At 43.2% G+C, this 23,539-nt stretch overlaps 2 protein-coding genes and 1 long non-coding RNA gene across 13 annotated transcripts in view; 1 reads left to right on the top strand and 2 right to left on the bottom strand.

Annotated features, from left to right (window-relative positions):
- Positions 1-1,235: 1,235 nt before the first annotated feature.
- esr1 (estrogen receptor 1) lies at positions 1,236-12,190 on the top strand. 2 transcript variants are annotated; one of them, XM_054762011.1, is made up of 10 exons: positions 1,236-1,305; positions 1,872-2,300; positions 2,833-3,059; positions 4,810-4,926; positions 5,278-5,450; positions 5,530-5,683; positions 8,122-8,260; positions 9,319-9,452; positions 10,117-10,300; positions 11,204-12,190. In XM_054762011.1, the coding sequence occupies exons 2-10, from the start codon at positions 2,005-2,007 to the stop codon at positions 11,451-11,453; spliced, it is 1,674 nt and encodes a 557-aa protein (XP_054617986.1). In that variant the 5' UTR covers positions 1,236-1,305; positions 1,872-2,004; the 3' UTR covers positions 11,454-12,190. The 2 variants fall into 2 exon arrangements, with proteins under 2 accessions (XP_054617986.1, XP_054617985.1); XM_054762010.1 differs by lacking the exon at positions 1,236-1,305 and having other exon boundaries at positions 1,861-2,300.
- LOC129172366 (uncharacterized) lies at positions 2,457-10,957 on the bottom strand. Its single transcript, XR_008566988.1, has 4 exons — positions 8,351-10,957; positions 8,086-8,246; positions 2,824-3,073; positions 2,457-2,640 (listed from the first exon to the last, which is right to left on the bottom strand). It is a non-coding gene; the product is annotated as an uncharacterized LOC129172366 (long non-coding RNA).
- syne1a (spectrin repeat containing, nuclear envelope 1a) overlaps positions 12,013-23,539 on the bottom strand; it is a 115,718-nt gene continuing 104,191 nt past the window's right edge. For 6 of the 10 annotated variants that reach the window (XM_054762005.1, XM_054761999.1, XM_054762002.1 and 3 more), the window contains 17 exons: positions 23,199-23,361; positions 22,783-22,970; positions 22,559-22,709; positions 22,070-22,252; positions 21,824-21,961; positions 21,571-21,762; positions 20,213-20,537; positions 19,260-19,328; positions 18,777-18,910; positions 18,277-18,403; positions 17,964-18,175; positions 17,684-17,890; positions 16,933-17,061; positions 16,230-16,472; positions 16,056-16,145; positions 15,236-15,294; positions 12,013-13,728 (listed from right to left, as the gene is read on the bottom strand). In XM_054762005.1, the coding sequence (XP_054617980.1) occupies positions 13,446-13,728; positions 15,236-15,294; positions 16,056-16,145; positions 16,230-16,472; positions 16,933-17,061; positions 17,684-17,890; positions 17,964-18,175; positions 18,277-18,403; positions 18,777-18,910; positions 19,260-19,328; positions 20,213-20,537; positions 21,571-21,762; positions 21,824-21,961; positions 22,070-22,252; positions 22,559-22,709; positions 22,783-22,970; positions 23,199-23,361 (2,893 nt within the window). In that variant the 3' untranslated portion in view covers positions 12,013-13,445. The remainder of the gene's footprint in view (positions 13,729-15,235; positions 15,295-16,055; positions 16,146-16,229; positions 16,473-16,932; positions 17,062-17,683; positions 17,891-17,963; positions 18,176-18,276; positions 18,404-18,776; positions 18,911-19,259; positions 19,329-20,212; positions 20,538-21,570; positions 21,763-21,823; positions 21,962-22,069; positions 22,253-22,558; positions 22,710-22,782; positions 22,971-23,198; positions 23,362-23,539) is intronic. The other 4 variants (XM_054762004.1, XM_054762006.1, XM_054762008.1 and 1 more) reach the window with 3 other exon arrangements.

Genomic DNA, 23,539 nt, shown 5'->3' with positions numbered 1-23,539 from the left:
AGCACTTTTTTTTAACACCACCGAAACAAAAGGAAAAAGCTGTTACGTTGGCCAAATCTGAGCTAAAACTGATACTGGTGCTGAACTCCACAATAGTGCTTTATTACTATCACTTTACTTTTGACTTGTTGACCTTGTGTATTCAAGGTCATCTTACACTAAATTCACACCCAAGAAGACAGCTGTAAGCGCAGATGCATAACAATGCTAAAAGAGCTTAAACTGCCCCCCAAATGTGTCAATTAGGTGAGTTGGGACCCTTAATTTACCACGTTATCTAATACAACCTCAATTTGTCCCCCACCCTTCTCAGGGGAAATGCAATAAAAAATATATATCATCATCAGGGCTACTTGTTTTCCACTTGACCTGACATGTTCTGAAAATGGGGCTGTTTACTTAAGATGTTGCACAGAGATGGGAAAATGAAGCTTTTGCCAAATGTTGAGCGCTTCCTCTTTAAAGCTGGAGGTCTGCATTTGCTTCAAAAGCTCACAAATGAACAGAGGTCTATAGGTACCAACACATTAAGCCAAGCAGCAAACTCTTCTGAAGGGTACTCATCACCCTTTCATCGTTTATGTAGGAAGAAGCTACATTACAGTTTGTTACTGGGTTTCCTCCAGTGCAAGGCTTTTCTTTGCCTTGACATGTGGGTAGTCCCTAAACATGAAAGGACTCCTGACAGATGCAGCTTCTGTCCAAATGTTTGTCCACCCGGGCTGCATACAGAAAAATGAAAGGATGTTGGGGGGCCACTTTGCTACATTTTGTACATTAAAGATGCTGAAATCAACATATGCTACGATATCTGAAGAAAAATGACCATAATTGTTATATTATTAGTGTAATATCCAATAATGGCCGACTGACTACATTTTGGACAGCCCTGTTTTAAGTGCAAATCAAGCTTTTATTTGCATTAGTACCCAATCTCCTTTTGTGTACAAGTGAATTTCTTCAATTATCAACTATGGTTGACATCCAAATATTAGATGATAAATAGAAATATTGAGTATCTCTTTCAAAGAAGCATCTATTCCGTCATTCGGGGTGGATTGTGTAATTACTGGCTGTTGAAATGAGATTTGACCTCCTGCGTTGTTTGCAGTGTTATGGTGACCTGGCGCTCAAACGCACCGCCTCCATCGATTTGACTGCATCTTTTAATTTGTTTATCCCTTTTGCTTCCTTTTTTTCCCCAAACTCTCCACTGTTCCCACTCTACCCAGTGAGTCCAGCTGGATGTGCGAGGGATGAACAAAGCGAGCACAGGAGCACAGAGGATGACTCTTGCTTAATAAGGTGAGCAGTGAAGCACCTTGACGTTGCTTTTAGGCAGTTTTGTTTTTAAGCTGCCGTTCTGGTCTGCACTGTTATTAGATTTAGGGAGTCTCAGATGTGTTCAATAATGTGGGGACCCGTACATCATGTCGAATATCAGCTAAATGCAGCATGAATATTCCGAGAGCAGCCTCTCTGTGTAAAACAAAGGTGGAGGAAGAGGAGGAGGAGATGATGTTGTGGCGTGGGACAGGGCAGTAAAGTTGTACGGGAAGCACCATTTCCATTTTGTCTAGCTTTGTTTTTGTCTTCATCGCAAGCCTTTTCTGCCTCCTACACATAAGAGGAAAGGAGGAGGGTGGGTGTTCCATTTTGGGTTGCCTTTGGGGGGGTCCGGATGAGAGAACCGCTCAAGGCAGACCCAGCAAATGGACTTGAAGAGTAGCACAACTGCATGAGACAGTTTTTGAGGATCCAGTTGAACAGGAGAGAGAGCACCACTCATCCCCGCTCCCCCTCCCCGCCAAGGGGAGAGCAAGTCTAAATCATGTTGCTTATCAGTGCTGTTGTGCTGTGATGTTGCTCAGGCACAGCCCGGCAAAGAGCAGGAAGCCTTGTGGACCTCCGCCGAGACCCGGGATCCACCCAGCTGCCCCAGAGCTGGAGAGCCTGTCCCCGCCGCGCCTGTCGCCCCCACCTCGCGCCGCCCCCCTTAGCGGCATGTACCCCGAAGACAGCCGGGGTTCCGGAGGGGTCGCCACGGTGGACTTCTTGGAGGGGACGTACGACTATGCCTCCCCAACTCCGGCCCCGACTCCGCTCTACAGTCACCCGACCACGGGTTACTACTCGGCGCCCCTGGACACCCACGGACCTCCCTCGGACGGCAGCCTTCAGTCATTGGGCAGCGGGCCTACCAGTCCCCTCGTCTTTGTGCCCACCAGCCCTCGGCTCAGCCCTTTCATGCACCCTCCCAGCCATCACTATCTGGAAGCCACTTCAACCTCTGGCTACAGGTCTGTTGTATTGTCTGTCAACTTCTTAGCGTTTTAATGATTTTGATAGAATGAAGGTAAATTGTTCCCCCTCCTGATTGATCAGTTTTGTTTGCTGATTATGCAACTTGACAGTTCATCGAAAACGTCAAGTTACCCGGATTCCTTTCCTTCTTACATTGTTTTATTTGATAAAATGTGTGTAAAATGTGTAAAATATACCATTGCAGTGATGCGCACACACTAATTATGTAACATTATGTTTAATCTGTTAAAACATGGCCATTATCACTGAAGGGAGCCTCAAGATCCACTCTGCTTCCTAATTCCACAGATTAAGCACTTTGTCAGGAACCTTGAGCTAGGAACAATACGTAAGAGCAACACAGCAATGTTTCCATGAGCGCGCAATCCAACGGTAAACCAATGTAGGATTAAAGTGCAGTTTATCAGCTGCTACACTATAAATGCAGATAAAAGGTGCCCTTTGACTGAATTAAGCCAAGTCTTACAGAGAGAATGGGTAAGCGAGAAAGTCTCTAACCTGTCCCAGGTCCAGCGAGCCGGCCAGTCAGCAGCAGGTCACCAGGGATGAGCAGTGCAGCACCAGCGCAGAGTCTTACGTTGTTGGTGGGTCAGAGGCCGCCGCAGCCGCTGGGGTGTTTGAGATGGCCAAAGAGACGCGCTTCTGCGCTGTGTGCAGCGACTACGCCTCCGGCTACCACTACGGGGTGTGGTCCTGTGAGGGATGCAAGGCCTTCTTCAAGAGGAGCATCCAAGGTAGCGACAACTTCCTACATATCACACAGTCATTAGTAGAGCTTACAGCAGTGGGAAAATGTACAAAACAAACTGGATTACAGTGGAACGTCAAAGGCCTTTGAAGTCACACAAATTCAACCAACATTTTTGGGAAAAATGTGTCAAAAGTCGCAGATTCCACAATATTTTAGAATTAAAAAAGCATGAGCATGCATGAGGCACTTTTGTCATTTCAAACACCGTCTTAACATTAATAATGGCTAACTCATTTTTTAGGGGTGTCACAAGATGAGACAATGCACAAGATTGGGTCCAGAAGAACGAGATGAGATGAGATTTTAACATTAATTTGAAGAAAAGTACAATGAAAAAATATCACTGGACAAACAAACTTTATTTAACTGAGTCACAAAACGATACAAGTGCGTTTTGAAATTTCTATCGTCCCACAAATTGATGCTACATGTTATCATTGTCTACATTTTTTAGACCGAATAAACCACTAACGTTATAATAATATCATAATAACGCAATATTTCCTTTTAATATGTCATCTTTCACTCTGTAAAGTGGTGGAATTGATGCTTGTGACTGTGATGTATTTTCTCACAGGCAATTCGTAGTGTCTATCACTTGTTTGCAGCATTTCTTGAAATGCTGGCTTCTCGGCTATGTTAAAGAGCAGCATTTCTTTTGCAATGACTTTCTGTGAAAGCATAACATTTTGCAGTGTTATGTTTGTATTTACTTTGACGAGCAAACGTCTCGGTGAGCGCTGACTGTCGGGATGAAAGCTGCATCTCAATGTGTAGTTTTTTTTCCCCCAGATGGGAAAACTGTCAGGTGGATATGTTTGAGGTGGGCAAGTTTGTTTTGTTGCCTTTTAATGTTGCGACCACTTTCAAATAAATTTGGCATACTGGTTTGTTCGTGTTGATGGAATCACCTTGCTCATTATTCATTTTACTACACGGGGCTGTGGCATTTGGCTTTGCAAGCATCTTCTTCCCTCATGTTACCTTGCATTGCTTCTCACAAAGCTCCACGCTTTTGCTGTGTGTATGCTAGCGGCCCTGCCTGCCCCCACATAGACGAAGCGACTGTATGACTGACAAGAGGTCTCACTCATAGCAATATATGGGAAAAATTATCAAGTTCATTTTCAATAATTGTGTTATTAATTTATTAGCACCGGAGTTTTTTTTCTAAGCGAGAAATCTTGTTACGTTTCAATCTCATGACACCCCTATTATTTTTACACTTGAATGAAACATTTCCTGTACTGTTACTAAAGCTACTAAAGGATGGCAGCACCTTGACCCAGAAACTCATTAAATTTCCATTATTTCCTATGGGACTGTTTTTTTTCTGATACAGAAAGTGTAAAATGAGTGATGTGTGTAAAAGCGTGCAACTGACCATGACAGTCAAACAAACAGCTGCCACACAAATGCAAACAAAGAAGCAAAACAAGCAACAGATTGTCAAACATTTTTTTTTGAGTGCCTCACTCCGTGCAGACCACAAAGCTCCATCTCCTCTGTGAGGCTTAGTCATGTCTGTGACGTCATGCCTCGCCATATTGATGCGGAAAAACCAGTAGTCTCCATGGCAATGGCAAAGCCAAAGACGCCACCTTTTAATTTCCTCCATCACAGATCCATTTAAAATGGGAATGGAGTGTTCCTGGACACTAAATAACCCAAATCTGAACTGAACACTGGAGCCTTGTAGTAATAGATTTTTTTTCCCCCCTCCCCATTTTCAGGCCACAATGACTACGTGTGCCCTGCAACCAATCAGTGCACGATTGACAGGAATCGCAGGAAGAGCTGCCAAGCGTGCCGACTAAGGAAGTGCTACGAAGTGGGCATGATGAAAGGAGGTGGGCGGGAACACCAAAATACGCCACATCTCAATTTTATATATTATAGCCACATCGTAAGAGAGGCTCTTGTTGTGAAAGTCACAAACGTGCATTCATTGGCATGCTTGAGTCTAACTTTAACTCTAATGTGACCTTGAAGTGATTTCCTTCTTAAGGAGTAAGTAGTGCACACCCACATTTTTGTTTTCATACTTGTTGGACACACAGCATCCTTAAACTATGTGCTGCTGGATTCCATGCCAAGACCTCTGTGTGTCCTAAGTGGAGAATGTGCAACAATTATCGTGCATCGTCATGTATTATTCTTTGAGGCACAGCCTGATGTATCTGCTGTGGTGTATCTACAAGGTGTGCGTAAAGACCGCGGTCGCGTTTTACGGCGTGACAAGCGACGCACAGGCACAGCTGAGAAGACCACCAAGGAGGCGGAGAATAGAAAAGTTTCCCACCAGGATGGAAGGAAACAGGGAAGCTGTGGCGGCGGGGGAAGATCATCCGTAACAGACATCCCACCTGACCAGGTTCACTTCAAAACACTTGGATGGATATAGCCATTGTTTAATATCATGTTAATATGTTAATTATCGTGTGCCTCGTCAGGTGCTTCTCCTGCTGCAGGGGGCCGAACCCCCAATATTGTGTTCCCGGCAGAAGCTGAGCCGACCCTACACAGAGGTCACCATGATGACCCTGCTCACCAGCATGGCTGACAAGGAGCTGGTCCACATGATTGCCTGGGCCAAGAAGCTTCCCGGTAAGGCCGACACATGTTGAACTGAAACTACCAACAACAAAATGAAGGTACAGTCATCAAAAACGACACTATTTATGTTTGAGTTCTTACAAACTATCTGGTATTAATAGGTAGTTTAAGAAAAAGTAATAATTTTGATACGCTGTGGTATGCACTTCATGTGCATTAAAGTGAGGTGCGCATCTGTGACGTGATTCAACCTTTGCATTACATCTTTAAAGTTAAGACTCAATATGAACTTATTTTTACACCTGTATGACAAAAAATGGTGACTGTTTGACCCTGGAACTGATCATTTCTATGTCCATTATTTCCTATAGTTGGGGTGTCCAAACTTCGACAGGTCAATTGGTGCTGCGTCTGCAGTGATGTGGACTCTGCATCGGTCCGTTGTGGTGAAGAGGGAGCTGAGCCGAAAGGCAAAGCTCTTAATTTACCCGTTGATCTACGTTCCTACCCTCACCTATGGTCGTGAGCTTTGGGTAGTGACTCAAAAAACAAGATCGCGGGTGCAAGCGGCCGAAAAGAGTTTTCTCCATAGGGTGGCTGTGCTCTCCCTTAGAGATGGTGAGAAGCACTGTCATCCGGGAGAAACTCGGAGTAGAACCGCTGCTCCTCCACAATGAGAGGAGCCACATGAGGGGGCTCAGGCATCTGGTCAGCATGCCTCCCGGACACCTCCCTGGGGAGGTGTTCAGGACATGTCCGACCGGTAGGAGGCCTTGGGGAAGACCCAGGACACTTTGGACAGACCATTTTTTTTTCTCTCTCTTGTCCTGTCCAGCCATTAGGGCAAATAGTATTGTTGATCTAAATGCCCTCACATGCTCAACAGATTTGCTCTGCCAGGCGAAAGTGTGAGATACACTTCCCCTGTTATACCAGGGGACATACCATGTCTCTCAACTGGCCTGGGAACACCTCGGGATCCACCGACAGGAGCTGGACAAAGTTGGCGGGGAGAGGGAAGTTTGGGCTTCCCAGCTTAGGCTGCTACCCCTGTGACTCGACCTCAGATAAGCGATAAAAGATGGATGGATGGGGTGTCCAAAGTGTGGGCCGGGGGCCATTTGCCACCCGTGGCATATTGTAAAAATAGAATTAAACAAAAAAACAAAGAATAAAAAAATAAACAGCAAAAATGGGGAAAAAGCAAAAAAAAAAAAAAAAAAAAAAAAAAAGGTATGGAGAAGGCTGAAATGTTGATACTATGATATAATAATCCTCTTTGTCACTGATAACACACAACTGAGAAGCAGGTTGTTTTTTCTCTAATTATGTATAAATATATTCAGTGGAAACATTTTGCACACGTCTGCTATGGGAAACGTGAACATATTAGTGGTTGACAGGAACCAGGAAGGATTGTGTTTCTGCTGTATTCACTGTGGATTCTGATTTCAGAATTTTCGGATTAGAAATGAATGAATCACACAATAAATGAAAATGAACTGGATAATTTTGCCGGCTTCCACATATTGCCATGTGCATGCGCGTCTGTTTTCCTCGTCTCCCGCCTTCAAAGAGGCAAGAGTGAGTTCACTCTGTGCATTGGTTTCAGCACCTCGGCATGAATGGAGTGAGCCATTTTGTCTTTTGTCGTACGGTCTTTGTCTCGGTGGGTGGAGGCGGGGCCGCTAGCATACACAGAGTGCAGAACAGGGTAACGTAGTAGAAATTAAATTAGTAGATTGCAATATATTGTCTTTTTTTCATTGTACTTTTCTGAAAAGTAATGTTAAAATCCCGTCTGGTCCTGATAGACCCAATCTCCTGCATCGTCTCGTCTCGTCACAACCCTACTCAAATGTAAACGCATCAATCCATCCATTTTCTATGCCGCTTGTCCTCATTAGGGTCGCGAGGATGTAAAAACATTAAATTAAAATATTTATATAACAGTTGTAAACAGACATGTGGGTAAACAAGTGTTTGTGTGTGTGTGTGTTGTGTGTGAGGTTTGAAAGCAATTACAAATCCATGTCACTGCAACACACAGGGAAAAGCAGAGCTATCAGAGTGCTGGTAATTACAGTCATCACCTTTGACAGGATTGTTGAGCCATTAGGGAGGCCCCCCATAGTGCCTACATGCACATCACCTTTTTACATGCACACTCTGAGTAAGTCCCAATTTGAGGCATTAACAGCTAACAAGGACAGGTGAGTGCTCGTGATAAGGCTATACTGTACAGTGTACACGGTGTCTTTGAGGCAGAAAACAAGTGCATGCATATTTTGTGTTCAGTGAGTAGGCAGACGCTGCTAATGTTGTTGATATGCCGCATCACGCCTGCACCACCCATTAATCAGCACTATCTGCGTTTGGTCTGCATGCTAAGTATCTGTTGTTATGAGTCATCAGCACACAATGTGTCAAGTGTGTGTGTGTGTGTGTGTCACCTGGCGGTGTGCTCAAAATGCTGACTTTGTGCTCAGGTTTCCTGCAGCTGTCCCTGCACGACCAGGTGCAGCTGCTCGAGAGCTCCTGGTTGGAGGTGCTGATGATCGGCCTCATCTGGAGGTCAATCCACTGTCCCGGCAAGCTCATCTTCGCTCAGGACCTAATTTTGGACAGGTAAGAGAGGAACACTGACCTACTTCTCTCTCAGTCCTCTCTCTCTCTCTCAACTCTTTATCTTAATCTCACTCGCTCACACACACACACCTCAGGAGTGACACATCAGCATTGTAGATTTTCCATTTCGCACCTTAGCAGCCATTGTGCCGTCCCAACACGTCTGTCATAGAGTGAAAGACTAATTACGCGTCTCCCACAGTGAAGAGAGGACCACCTCCCTTGTCATCATCATTGAGCCGAGCTGGCAAGCAGGACAGATGTAATCAAAGCTTCAATGCACAGAATGATAGAAAATGAATAACGATGGTAGGAAGGAGTTAAGAGGACGAGGAAATAGAGATGGAGGGAGGGTTGGCTGTTTCCTTCCATCCAGCCTCTCCTGTGCTCTGAGTAAACACCCTCGCCCAATCCTCACTTCTACCTGAAAAAAAACCCTGGATGACAGCTGAGCACGAGGCAGACAGACAAAGCTTTTAGCCTGCAATGTGCCTGATGGTCCCATTTGATCGGAAAAGTGTATTACCGTATTATCTCTAAAACCGGGCCGCGCTGTAAGTGTCCTCCCAGATTGGACATGATGACTAAAACGCAGCAGGTCACGGTCGATGAATTCCCTCAGCTGCTGCTGCTCCATGACCACTGAGATATTGTCTGCTCTTCCCTCACTTGTCTACTGTGCAGAAAACTTGAACCACTTAGTCTTTCGCTCCGTTAGCTCTTTTTCTGGACACTTGCGGCCTTTAGTTGACAGAAATACTCTGTTTAGGTTGTTTTTAAAAAATATATATTTATTTTAGGATAGGAAATTTGACAATCAATCAATCAGTTGATCCTGTTTTTTAAACCTTTAAGAGTAAGTTTGCGTGACAAGAAATGATTCCTGTAAACTCCAATTAACTATTAATCCAATTAATTAACATAGCTATTACAACATCGGTTCCGTTGCTGCTGTGTTGTGCAATGTACTTGATAAGACATCTTAAAGTTGGCAAAATAATACATGATGCATTCTGCATGGCTAATTGTTCCTTTGTTTGCTGACTTGTGGTGAGTAGGAGCGAAGGAGACTGTGTTGAAGGCATGGCTGAGATCTTTGACATGCTGCTGGCCACCGCCTCTCGGTTTCGCATGCTCAGACTCAAGCCCGAGGAGTTTGTCTGCCTCAAAGCAATCATCTTGCTCAACTCCGGTAAGGTGGCATTTTACTTGTTTATTTTTTGGCTGTGGCTCATAGACAGGTGCATCACAGTAAATGAGAACATCTTTAAAAACTTTATTTATTTCAGTCGTTCAACTTGATCTGTTATAGTCTATAAATTCACTATACAAAGCGAAAGATTTCAAAGCTCCTCCTATAAAAAAAACATAGTCAGCCTCTCATCAAACGTGACAAATTATAATCTACTGGTTGGTGTTCAAATCAGCAAAAGAAGTGCAAAAACTTCTCAAGCCTTTAATTAGTCCCTTACTGACTTGAACTCCTGAAATGAAATACTTTTGCACGCTATTTATTTAATGAGATGCACCTGTACTGTATGTGGTGCACTGAGACATAGCACTGAACGCGAACACGGTGTCCCGAAAGGCCCGTACCGCGGATGAGGCCAATAAGCGTTGTCATGGCGACATGACAGCACTGAGGGCCGAGCTCGTCCCACAGATGAAGCTATTCCATAGAGCAGCAAAGTGAAAATACCACAGAGATGACAGGAACGACTCAGCTGCTGGAGCCCGATGAACTCGTGATTGCTGCGTGGGCACTCGCAATCGAACCTCTGCCCTGAATCTTTTATTCATGTTTGTCTTTGAGCGTAGCTCGCACATGCCGCTTCTAAAAACGTGTCTCTTTATAGGCGCCTTTGCGTTCTGCACGGGTACCATGGAGCCGCTCCATGACAGCGTGGCAGTGCAAGGCATGCTGGACACCATCACCGACGCCCTCATACATCACATCAGCCAATCGGGGTGCTCAGTGCAGCAGCAGGCCAGGCGCCAGGCCCAGCTGCTCCTACTACTGTCTCACATCAGGCACATGAGGTGAAAGCCTACTAGCAAAAAACATATCGTATAAACCCAAATTGACCCCTTTTTGGAAAAATATTTTTAAAACAAAAATTATTTTTTGACAGTTTTTCATTAAAATTAAATATCAATGAAATATTTCATCATCAAGTTGTTTGATAATTAAGCTTCATTGATCATTCATTTACAATCAGCATAACAGCACTATGACTCATTATCACACCTACAGGAACAATGTGGCATTACGAGACAGTCATTATTGCCCCTAGAGGGACTACGTGGCATTACAAGACTAACTCATCACCACTGACTCAGGCTGCATTCCAATGGCACTTTGAGTGGCCCTCGTTGATGTATCCTAGGCATGTGCCCTCGGGGGGGAATCCCCGCCGCCATCACATCTTATTATTTGTAAGAAGCAGTAAAGTGCTTCAGCTACAATTATTGGTCAAACCATGATTGCTTGGGCTGAATGTGAAGGTGCGTTACATTTATCACTTCCACTCCTCCCACATCCACTTTCCCTCGGCAGTAATACCACTTTGTTCCTCTGGGGACAATAGTGAGTAAGTCTTGTAATACCACTTTGTCCATCCAAGGGTGATGAAGTTTTATTGTAACACCGCTTTGTTCCTCTGGAGGCGATGGTGAGTCAGTCTTGCAGTACCTCTTTGTTCATCTAAGGGTGATGAGTTAGAATTGTAATACTACTTTGTTACTCTAGGGGTGATAATGAGTCACTATCTTTTGCCACTACTAGAGGAACAGAGTGGTATTGTGAAACAGTGACTCATTATCGCATCTTGAGGAAAAAAGTGGTATTACAAGACTGCATGTCATCACCCCAAGAGAAACAAAGTGGTTTTACAAGCGAGAAAACTACAGACCATGACCATATCTTCACATGTATACTTACAGTAACAAAGGCATGGAGCACCTGTACAGCATGAAGTGTAAGAACAAAGTGCCACTCTACGACTTGCTGCTGGAGATGCTGGATGCTCATCGCTTACACCGTCCGGTTAAAGTGCCTACCAGTGGAAGCAGTGGCGGTGGCCCGTCCTCCAGTTCAGGAGGCAGCAGCAATGAGAGCCTTAGCAGAGCCCCTCCATGTCCAGGCGTCCTGCAGTTTGGAGGGTCCCGCTCCGACTGCGCTGACATCCTATGAGAGCTTAAACGGACCAAACGATTAGTGTTGTATTGGAGGTGGTTTCATGATTAAGATTATAATCAACAATCATCACTTTTCCATTGCGAGTGCCAGCTTTTACATCACATTGTAGCAAACTGTGAGGAACAGTCATTCATATTTACAAGCGACTATTCTTCATTTTTCATTCAACCAAAGTGCACTTCCTCTTGGCTTTAAGGGGTTATTGGGCATTACTTCCACCTTTTTGCAGAATGTGATTAAATGTGTAATTTATTTTACGTTTCAACTGCCAGCTGAGATCAACATGTCTGATGTTGTGGCTTTGTCATATTTGGAAACAACTTTAATTGGTAAGAATTCAGTGTTTGTGTTTCTGTCCGCTGTGTTGGTGAATTAAAAAAAAAAAAAAACGGCTTCAAATCCAAGTCAAACTGTATCATCTGTTAACTTTGAACAACTGTTTTCAAAGTGAACTAGTTTTGTGTTAAACATACATTGCTCCAAAAAATAAAGAACACCAAACATGCTAGAGCTCCATGAATGAAATATTGCAATTGAAAATTGATTCATGACATAGCGGAATGCATTGGGAACAAAATAGAAATGACCAATGGAAAAATTAACCCATGGCGGGTTAATTTATCTTTTACAGCAGTGTATGTGTCCTACATTGATTTTTGTCTTTTTAAAAAAGATTTACACTATTTCTGTAGGTAAGTGGAATGTATATATAGAACTGGAGAAAAAATGTAGAAAATAAATAACCATTTGCAACTCTGCGTATGCCTCAAAATGTATACATACTATGAAGCCTCTACTTACCAGAGTTAATCTATGGATTCACTATGAAGTGGTGAATTTACACAGTGTTAAATATTTCATGTTTTATTATCTGCAAAGAGAATTCAGCATTAGCAAACTGTACAAACATTAACAATTTTCAGAACATTTTTTACACATTGTGTTAAGATAAGGTAGTGATGTTGATCACTTAGGAATCATAATTTTAATCATTATAACAAAGCACATTATTATTATGATGACTATTAAATCTACAGCTACACAACCAGTGATTGTTTGGCTTTGGGGCTTCCAAGTTCATGCTCAAACAGAAATGTTTAAAAATATATATATTTATATAACACAGCCTGTATTCAACAATAACAGAAATGTAACAGAAAAAAATCTTTATCGCCCCAATTGTTTAAATACTGGTAATAATTTAAAAACAAATTGAAATACAAGCTTTAGCTTTTGGTGGGGAGAAGTCGGCCATGTTGGCTCAAAGGCGTCAGTCAATCAGTCAGTGCAGTACCTTCTCACAACGAGCGCTCAGACGGTTCTCACAACAAAGATGGTAAGAACCAGAGAGGAATTAAGTTGACAAATCTAGTCCAGAAAAAATATTTAGGTAATTAGAAGGCTAATGAACTTGACAACGTCGCGTCAACAATCTTGTGGGAACTAACAAACTGACGCTCAAAAATACATCCGGGTACTTGTATCCGTGAGGACTATTACATCCGGGGATTTTCAACCTGGAAGTATCGTATATCCGGGTATTTTACGAATATCGCAGTGTCTGTATATAAACGACCATAATGTAATCGTAATAGCGTCATTGCTTTATATTTACTCAGCTGTTTATTCATTCAATCTCTTCTGGACCATAATCCTTAAACACTTGAGCTTTGTTCAAACGAATAATCTTCAACTCAATAAATAGCAGCAGCACTGGGAATAGCGGACGACTTTGGTTCCCATCAGTCAGTGTGGATAAAGAGTGCTTTCTTCCCCCTTATTGATATCACTTAAAAACTCATATACACATTTAAGATAAACAAAAAAATATTTGGATTTTCCACATAAAGGTCCATTATTACTTAAAGGGCTCGTTGTCATAATGGTGCATCCCAGCAGGGGACAGAGCTTGTTGCTGTAGGGCACAGGGTGAAAAAGGGCACATTCATACGAGTCCTTGGCAAAGCAATATAGGGGGCGAGGCAGCTATATAGGTGGAGGTCCATTGGTGTAGCGCAGCATGGGATGGAAGGAGCGGGCAAAGTTGTTGGCGTGGTGGCAGCTGTAGTCCTCCTGGCTCATGGGCACCAGGCAGGCCAGTCCGATGAGGAGCAGGAGGAGCAGCTGCACAGGGAGTGCAGCCCTCAGTACACGATGCAGGAAGGACTGACCCTTGGAGGAAGAGGGGGAGGAGGATGGCGGGGAGGCACCGTCCAAAATGTCAGAACGGGAGGAAACGCAGCCAGCGGCGCCGGGTGACCTCCTGCGGCTGGGAGGGAGGATACACAAAAGGAGTCAGACACGCCAAGTATTTGCAAAGCATTACTGCATGGAGTCAAACTTGTTTTAATTGAGGCACCATACCATTCTTATCTAATCGAAATACTTGTGGAGGATAAATCCACACGTCACAACACAACGTGATATCACACCTGATATCCAACACATGAGCTGCAGCAATTTGGACACGGTCAGAAAGTATCACTTCCATTTAATCACATGTTTATTATCGTGCTTGTAATTTGTACTCGTGTGCAACTACTGAGGGCTATTTCCAATATTATGGTTATATGATTTAGGTACACTAGAGAGATATTAGAAACAGCTCTCAGTATGATTGTATAATAGTATAATAACTCCTTCTTAAAATAAACATTATTGTGCAGGTGTGCTTAATGTTGTGGCCAATGATCTGGAAATGTAATAATCAGTGTGAATTCAATGCCAATAAAGCACAAATTTGGATAATGAAGTAATTGTTATTTTATTATTTTTGGCACAAATTTCAAAATCTTGACATAAAATGCATCTTTTCAAAAATATTATTTTATAAATGTCCAATATCATTTTTGGCACAAAACGTGAATTTTTACAGCTTATTTCTCTATATTGAAAGTGTATCATAATTTTTAATGTATTATTATAATTACTACTAGTATATTGTTTTGGCACAAATCTTAATGCAAAATGTGTATTTCCTAAAAATTATTTTAGCCATTTTCAAAGTGCATATTAACATTTTTATGTATTTTTATTATTGTATCATTTTTGGCACAAAACCCTGTGAATATATATCTATATACGTTATACAGTATATTAACCATTTTCAAACATTAACATTTTTATTATGTATTACTATCAGCTTAATGACTCTTAGAAACTGACAATCTCATCCACAGTAGCATGTCTGGTTAAAGAGTGGGGGGAAGAGGTAAAAAACGCAAAACATATCCAATTGCACACAGAAGACACACAATCAGATGAGACGCATGACCGGCAGACACAAACACTGGTACATACGCAAACCAAAGACGTCAACCACCAAGCATCACGCACGCACGGACGGACGGATGAGTCAGTGGGAGGATAGAGTGTGTGAGAGTTCAATGCCATGTTTTTTTGTTTTTGTTTTACAAACACAAGCAGCCCTAATGCTGAAAGAGACGTCTCTCTGGAGACTTCTGCTTGTTGCAGGAAATATTATGGGGTGAAACGAGTTACCGCCACCTACGGGCCAAGACAGTATTACAATGTTATGAAAGAAGCAGCAGCAGATCAAGGTGAAGCAGTGGAAAAAACATTTAAAGGAAAAAAGGAACAGCCTGATGACCCTGCTCGTTGTAGGAGCTGGTCACGTGACCTCGAGAAAAAGCCAGGGCTCATGGAACGTCATTTTACACACGCTTAGACCAAATCATCCCCAATTTAGTTGATTATGACATTTGGTTCCATCATGTTCCCGTCTTTCTCGAGGTCCAAGGGGAGGGGCGAGGTACCTGTGGCGGGGGCTGCTCTCAGGGGGTCCGGGGTGGGCCTGACTACTTTTGCCTCGAGGCTGAACGGCGTAATGAGCAGGGAGGGGTAAAAAGAAAGAAAAGAAATGTTTCAGTCAAGAGGCAAATGAGGCCATAAAAGAACTAAAATTGCTGGAGGGAAAGAATCATCAACAAAGCAGCAACGTAATCAATGATGTGACTGATTGGAACTCGCAAGAAATCTGGCTTCTCAACTCCTAAAAATTACAAAATTAACTGAGTTTTTTTTTTTTTTTAAAAAGGAAAAGCCAGGTTTTCTTGGGGATCAACATGCTGAAAGCAGCATCTAAAAAAAAAAGCAGGAAATATAAAAGAGAGTATACGGGAGACATTTTTTGTATTAATGCTAAAAAAAGACATTGTTACATTGTATCAAGGAGCATTATATTTTCCATGAAAAAAAACACATTTTATGAGAAAGAGGTCATTTCACAAGAACCCCCGTAAGAGAAAAGTTTTCATTTTACATGAAAAAAGTCTTAATGTTATGAGAATAAACTGAAATTTAAGGAAAACTGTACTTTTATGACAATAAAGATTAGAAAAAAAATAAAACAACTCACGAGAAAAAAAAATCACAATACTGTATTTGTGAAAAAAAGAAGTGTTATCATAAAGTCATACTACAAGAAAAAATTGCCTTATTAGGGCAAAAATGTAAAAATTTATAATAAGTATAAATCTAAAAAGTCATTCTTTTAGTTGTAATAAAAGACGTAATTGATTTCAGATTTTTTTTGTTGAAAAAAGGTCATGTTATGAATGAGAAATCGGACATTACCAGTCGTCTGCAAGGTTGGATGTTTGTTGAATCAGACGCAGGAAGAGCAGCAGTCATGTCACATTTGCCAGCAGGTATGGGAATGAAATTCTTAAAATAACAAAATAACACAACTTAGCTCAAACAGCGTTTAATGACAACGAGAACGGTGTCCACAAGGAGGCAATGTCCCACCTGCTGCGTGCTCATGGCCTCCAGTCGCCTGTGCAGACCCTCCAGATCATAGTCGACCTCCCGCAGGAGCAGACGCAGCCTGTTCCAGATCACATGCACCTTCTCCCGGGCCTCCAGGCACTCGCCGCCCGCGGAATGGAGAGTCGTCGTCGTGGGCACTGCCGTACTGACCAGCAGCTGAGCTGAGAGCTCCTGGAGGGACGACACCTTCTGCTGAGAGTCCAGCAGCTCACGCTTGATTTGCTGCTCAAAAAACAAGGGTAGATGGTGTCATGTGTCAGGGAAACTGCATGGACGAAAGTACTGAGAGAAAATATGGAGTTGAATGCTTTGCAGTTGGAACAGTTTCCACTTTACAGCGGAGATTTTGGAGGAAGGGACTTTTTAAAAAAATGAGATCAAGGCTTGCGATTTCTTTGATGCTGATGCTGCTTTTTCAATTTGATATCCTCTTTTCTTTACACGAAATACTGCTTTGATGCACATTATGCACTTTTGCTGTTATACTAAAACAACTTGGTTTAAAACACAATAGTTCATATCAAATAAGAGCACTGAAAATGTGGTTACCGATATCAAATGAGCATCGCGGGACAACACGTGTCCAGCTTTTGACCCCTTACTTTTTTTAAACTGTGGCCCTCTTGATGATGAAGTTGAGTAACTTCGATGTATAGCGTGAGAATGCGCTCTTGTAACGTACTGTTAGTGTCCTGTGACGAGTTTGTAGCGTTTCACACTCGAGGTTTGGAGGCACGGGCACCACCTCGTTCCTCCGGCGGTCGATGTTCTCCAACCATAGCAGCAGACCATGACTCATCTCGTGGAACTCCTGGGAGGAAAGACGTGCTTGTCAAAGTGTACAGACGTTTCTGATAAATCGAATAATGGTGCACGCAGGTGTCTTTTATGGCAGAGCTTTCCAAAGTCCAAAGGAAATATTAAAGTTATGATACTGACATAAAAAATTCTGACAAAATTTTTTTACGAGCATAACGTCGTAAAATGAGGGGAAAAAAAGGTAATTTTCACAATAATTTCTGCAATAATTAACAAAACAAAAGAAAGAAATCAGCCAGGATAAAATTGTGATATTTTGTGAATAAAGTCAAAATACGAATAAATACGAATAAAGTCACGGTGTTATATATAAAAAAAAAAATACAAGAAAACAGTTGAAATATTTATAAAACTGAAAAACAGCAAAAAAAATAGAAAAAACGAGCAGTGGAAAAAAATTCTACAAGGGTTAGTTTACCAAATGTATAAATAACAAAGTGGCCTCCATATCCTTTGATTTTACTACATGCGGTTTGGACACCTCAGGGCATGGGTTTGATTCCTGGCCAGGGTTGCATCAAAACTCCGTCAAAACCATGAGAGCGATTCTCTGTGATGACTTTAAACAGGAAAAAACCTGAAAAGGGAACAAATATTCCACAGTGTTTCTGCACCTGGCACTGCATGAGAGCACGCTGCAGATCCTCTCTCCACTCCTCCAGTAAGGCGCCCAGGCGATCCCAGTGTGTGTTCATCTCCTTCAGACCACCCCTCAGCTCCCACGCCTCCTCAGAGTCGGGCTCCGACTGGAGGAAGCTGGCGCTGCTCAAGTTGATGGAAAGCACCTCCGACTTGTGGGCGTCCATCCCCTTCTGCAGCTCCTGAGCACCAGAAGAGGATTGAGGATGCAAGAACATACTTGAGAAACTGATGCAAGATAAGTTGAAGACAAACCCTGAGCTTCTTGATCCTCTGCTGGATGCTGTGGATGTCCGTGCGGACCTCCAGGCCTCGCAGCTGGCCCAGTTCTGCCTCGCACTGACCCAGCCAGGCACGCATGGTCTGCAGGTCTGAGATCAGCTGCTGCCATTGCTGCAGGTTCTGTTTGTGCTTATGTTTTTCACTGAGGGACTGAGCCTGGATCAGCTCCCAGCGCTTGATCACACCTAAGCAGGGGACAAAAGATCCTTTGAACACAACTCACACCATATTTACAGAAAAATTATGTATTTCGATGTGTGTGTGTGTGTGTTTGTGTGAGACGGACCTGAGCTCTGACTGTCTGCGCTGGTCGGGTTGGTGAGTCCTGGCATTTCATCTTCATCCTCTGTGAGTTCTTCCTCAGCTCGCTTCACTGCGTCTATGCTGCCACGGCACTCGCCCATCAGACGCATCTGCATCAACATTAGTTTCATGTATTTAGCATACGTACAACATAACAAAATTATCCACATTTTTAAAATTGCAATGCTTATATAATGCAATAATTACAACATATCGTTACTATTAATACAATTATTTCCCAAAATAGTCATAAATTGTAATGAATATTATCATTATTTAATAAAACACACTGAGCAGCTGTAAGTAGTATAACAACCCTCAATTGAGACAAATAAAAAACAATATTTAAGTTTGTTAATGTAAATTTTTCTGACCATGAGATGAGTAAAAACTATTTTTAAAACCCTTAAATCCAATTATTGTAACATCAAATACATCTAGTAAAGAGGTGAACCAGTTACGTAAGTAAGTGATGTAACGCACATAGCCCATGTAGGTGGAGTCAGCGTCAGGAGTGGAACGATTGGCGGCGTCCTCTCTCGCCTGCAGGTGGTATCGGCCTGCATCCAAAACCTGATCCAGTTGTCTGAGACTGGCCTCCAGCTGTGCTGGCTCACCTGCACAGAAAAAACATCAGCTTGAAAAGATGGAAATGAAGGTGTTGCTCATGGAAGTTGCAGACGGACGCAATGCATGCATTAGTGTGAACTGAAGGTAGGTTCAGACATGTTAAACAACAACAAAGGATTATCTCTGCAATGGCCAATGATTAACGCATATTACAGACTGAGGATGGACCTTCATCATGCAATATGGAGAAAGATCTACATTATTCTGTATGGATGGACCATGCAGTTCATCCATCAGTGCTGCCCCCTGGTGGGGTGTTGTTAGAAAAGCATGCTTTAGTTTGGAGCTTCTGACTCATCATGCTGAGTCATTCCTGATCAGCTCTGTGGTTCCTACCAGAGGACGATTTCAACGTGTTCTCAGTCAGTTTTATATAGGCCTCTGGACTCTCGGGAATAACTACATCTGGAGAGAAAAACAATAACATTGACTACTTTTTATCAATTACTCGAGTTTGCTGGGCATCAGCGACATCTGTGGCCATAACAGGTAATTACAGGAGACTATTTGCAGCGCTAAAGTTGCTTGGAGTTCTGTTTGGAGTTGTCGTGTACACTCGTCCCTCGCTACATTGTGGTTCGAACATCGATCCCTGCTTTTCAAACATGAATTACTTAATAAATGATCCCTGTTTCTGGTTGACTATGGCCTAGTATTAGTCCAAAAAGTGCATATTTAAGCAAATGTTAAGTATTCTTGGGCTAAATCAAGCATCTTCAAGCATAACAATGTTCTAAATAAACAAAAATACAAATACAGTTTAAGGCAATACAAGACGTTGACGAACTGTAGTCTACACGGGCCACTAGTAATACCAGATTTGATCCCCAACGCCTTTTATTATTTTATAATTATTTATCTCGCAACAGGCACAATAATAACATAATAATAATAATAATAATAATAATAATAATAATAATAATAATAATAATAATAATAGTCATCGTCATCATTATAATAATAACACGGGATACTGTTGTGGCCGTACTCAGCTAAAACTCAACTCTGAATCCATGTCAATTCCTGTCTGGAAGACATTTATTGAAACACACATGAGCACGAGTCTTATTTATGTCTCAAAAGTTCATGTCTAGAGGGCTCTAACAATGGTAAAAAAATGTATTAAGAAAGTCAAACAGGTTTTCTATGCTCTAACTATGGAGATATCAGTTTATTAATATTGAATCCTTCTTTGTGGAAATTCACTTATCGCGGTCGGGTCTGGAAGCAATTAACTGCAATAAAAGAGGGATTACTGCATTTAGACATCCAAGATATTTGAGACTAACCTGACAGCACTGCAGTAGCCGTCCTCAGATACTCGTCCTCTTCCTCCTCCTCTTGCCCTCGGTTCCTCTCCCTGTGACTCCGCCCTCCTGGGCTCTCCAGACCCCTGCTCAGGTCATAGTCATGGTCCCATTCCAACGGAATGGAGTCCACACTGGCTGGGGTGTCCCGGCCTGAGCGGTCTGTGCGAATGAGGGTGGTCGCCCCAGAAGGCGGTCGGCTGGAGGTTCGTGGAGGTGTTGAGTCGCCCCACTGCAGCTCGGAGAGGTCGCCACCCTCCTCCATGTCCAGCTCTCTGTCTGAACTGTCAAGCTCGTCGTCCACGAGCTGTGAGACAAGTACGGGAAAATGTTAGAAAGTGTAGTACAGTGGTGCCTTGGTTAACGTCATTAATCCGTCCCAGAAGGTCCGACTCAAACAAAACGGACTCTAACCAAAGCAAATTTTCCTATAGAAAATATTATAAATCCAATCAATCCGTTCCAGACACCCCAAAATGTTAACACAAAACACATTTTATAGACAATGATAGTTTTACACAAAGAAAATGATGCAAAAATATTTGCAAATGACAAACTGAACATTTAACATCACTTTGACCTAGTTTTGTTGGAAAGAAACCCACAAAACCATCAATTAGCAAAATCAAACAAAATGTAAAAAATATCTCAAACTAAATATCAATGTTCTAGAACCAATAAACATGTACCTTGCCGTAAAGTGTGCGCGGTGATGACGTGTGCTATGTTTGACTCGGGATGCCGCGAACATGCTACAGTACGTTTGAATGCTCATGTGTTATGGTTGGAACCAGAAATGAGTGTCCTGGATGTAAAATGAGACAGGCAGAAAATACAAGAGTGTCGCCCTCCATGTGCCGCCGGGTTGATTGGCTGTTACGCAGGAACCGGAGTGGTATGCATCGCAGCCAGTGACGGAGACACTCCCGTCACATTTACATACCTCTGAAATGACGATGGTCGTCTCTTTAAGCCGTAAAATTTGGTGGTCTTGCACCCTTGTCTCGGTTCGGTCCATCGCCTTTCTCTTTTGTGCGGCCCATGTGTTTGTTATGTCGTGTATCTTTCTACAGCCTAAAATGGCGCCCGCGGGCCACAATGCATTGAGCGATCACGTGCAAGTATTGTGAGACTTCATCTTGGCTGCGTGATCCGAGATGGCGGCATAAACAAACTGGACAGTATTTTGGATGCCAAACAAGAGGGCGAACGCAAGCCAAGACAACATTTTAGAAAACATTTTGGTTGTTAACCGAAAAACGCAGTAACCGGGGCGGACATTAACCGAGGTACCACTGTAGCAGCAAATTAAGCGCAGTAATCAACCACAGTGTACTTACAGGTAATCGTGTAAGCTTCTTGTAGTATCTGTTGACTCGTCCAAAGACCTCCTGGTAGTACCTCTGCAGCTCCTCCAGCTCCTCTTCGATCACAGCTGCATCCAGAGGTTCGCTCTTCTCAATCAGACCATCGCCCTGCTTGAACGCCAGCTCAATCTTGCCCATGTTCAAGTGGATCTCCTGCTGGAATGCCTAAAACAAGTAAAAAGGTCATGAAGCCCCATTTAGAGTCTGTGGAAAAGTGCACGGTTACCTTGAGTTGTTTAATCTTAGCATGGACGTCACACTCGGAGAAGTGCTCGATGTTGGTGAGCTGCAAGTCCATCTCAGTCAGCCACACCAGGATGCTGTCCCGAGCCGTCTCAAACTCCTCCCTCTGGCTGATGAAGTGCTGCGGAAACAGAGCGCAGATGTGAACACGTCACTGACGTAGTTACATTACCCGAATGTTTCCACCTTTGTAGTACATAATGAGGTTTGTGTCATGTGCAGTCGCTACCTTGAGTCGGCGCAGGATGGCCGCCACCCTTTTCTGAAGATTGTCCCATCTCCTGTTCCCATCATGCACCATTTCTTTGAGGTGGCAGGATGAGTCGGTGCGGTTCTCGCGGGCCAGACGTCGATACTGCTTGTTGATCAGCTCCAGCTGGGTCAAACACTCCTGTACTTGGCGCTGGAAAGCCTGAAACCGAAATAAGTGTTGTTACAGTACATTGAAAGGTCCTTGAGGGTTTGTGCATGCGTAACACGAGAGCCAAGGCTGGCAGATAGCATTTAAAGAGCAGTAAGAAGCATTGTGCATGTGCACTATGATGGACTGCAGCAGCTGAGCGGACCAGCTCAGGCAAGTTTGTGTAACATGACACTTTCCGTTCCCTCTAACCAGCAGTGTCTCACTGTCCTCAGAGTGCTTTACTAAGATGCAAAACAGCACATAGAGCATTGTCCTTTTACTGCTGTAATGCTCATAAATCCCCAGTAAACCCACCTCAAACTTTTTGAGTTCCTCTTTTGCAACAGTGTAGAGGACGCCAGAGGAGTTGGGCATGGCGGCTGTTCTCTCTGAAGTCTTCAACCACTCTTCAAAGCGTGAGTAGTCGTCTAAAAACTTCTGCCACAACCTCAATGTCTCCTCAATCCTACATAGAAAAGGCCCATGCATGACTTGGCATCGCTAATGAGCATTCATTTGCCAACCAGCGCCTCACTGACTTGAGCCTCCTCTCCATGGACATAGCGCAGATGTTCCTCCAGCGTCGGTCCAAACCCCTGGTGGCCTGCTGGATAGAGTCGCACTCTGTCTCGGTGGAGCAGGCGTCGCAGTCGTGCAGGAGCACCTCGCACAGGTTCAGCACGGAAGCCACGCCTGTACTGTGCCTCTCAATGTCCCTCTGCAGCTCCTGAGAAAGGAGACACAAGTCTTATGCTCATGAACACAGCAATTATGGAAAAGATGTTCAAGTTTGAAGGAGTCATGCTGGGATTTCATCATGCGCTTCAGTGTCACGTCTTTTCCACCTAGTCAGGCTTAGTAGCATTTGTTTCTCAAGCTCCAGAAACAAAAGTGATGTCCTATTGGCTGTATTCCCGCAATGCTTTACTACTTGACTGTTTCCAAGTTGTCTTGCCTGCTGCTGGTTGAGCTTCCTCTGGATCTCCTGGTCGTCGCACGTGTCGTACACAATGGGCCTGGACAGCTCGGTCTCGATGTGAGCCAGCCAGGAGCGCAGGCCGCTCATGTTTTTGTCTAACTGCTGCACCGCCACAAGGGTCTCCCTCAGCTTCTTCACCCTGGCAGGGAAGCAAAACAAGACAGGGGAGTTGTACAACTGGAAGCACTCCTTCGTCCAGGGTATTTTTATTGACAGGCACTCACAGAAGCACAGAAGTATAACAATCATCATAATATTAAAATCTTATTTGACTGCATTTGACCTACTTTAAACATTCAGTGCCTCACCCGGCAAAG

The sequence above is a fragment of the Dunckerocampus dactyliophorus genome, chromosome 19 (assembly GCF_027744805.1).
Source record: "Dunckerocampus dactyliophorus isolate RoL2022-P2 chromosome 19, RoL_Ddac_1.1, whole genome shotgun sequence".
Taxonomy (NCBI): domain Eukaryota; kingdom Metazoa; phylum Chordata; class Actinopteri; order Syngnathiformes; family Syngnathidae; genus Dunckerocampus; species Dunckerocampus dactyliophorus.
The sequence above is the reverse complement of the archived record's forward strand: the minus strand, read 5'-3'. Positions and strand labels throughout refer to the sequence as shown.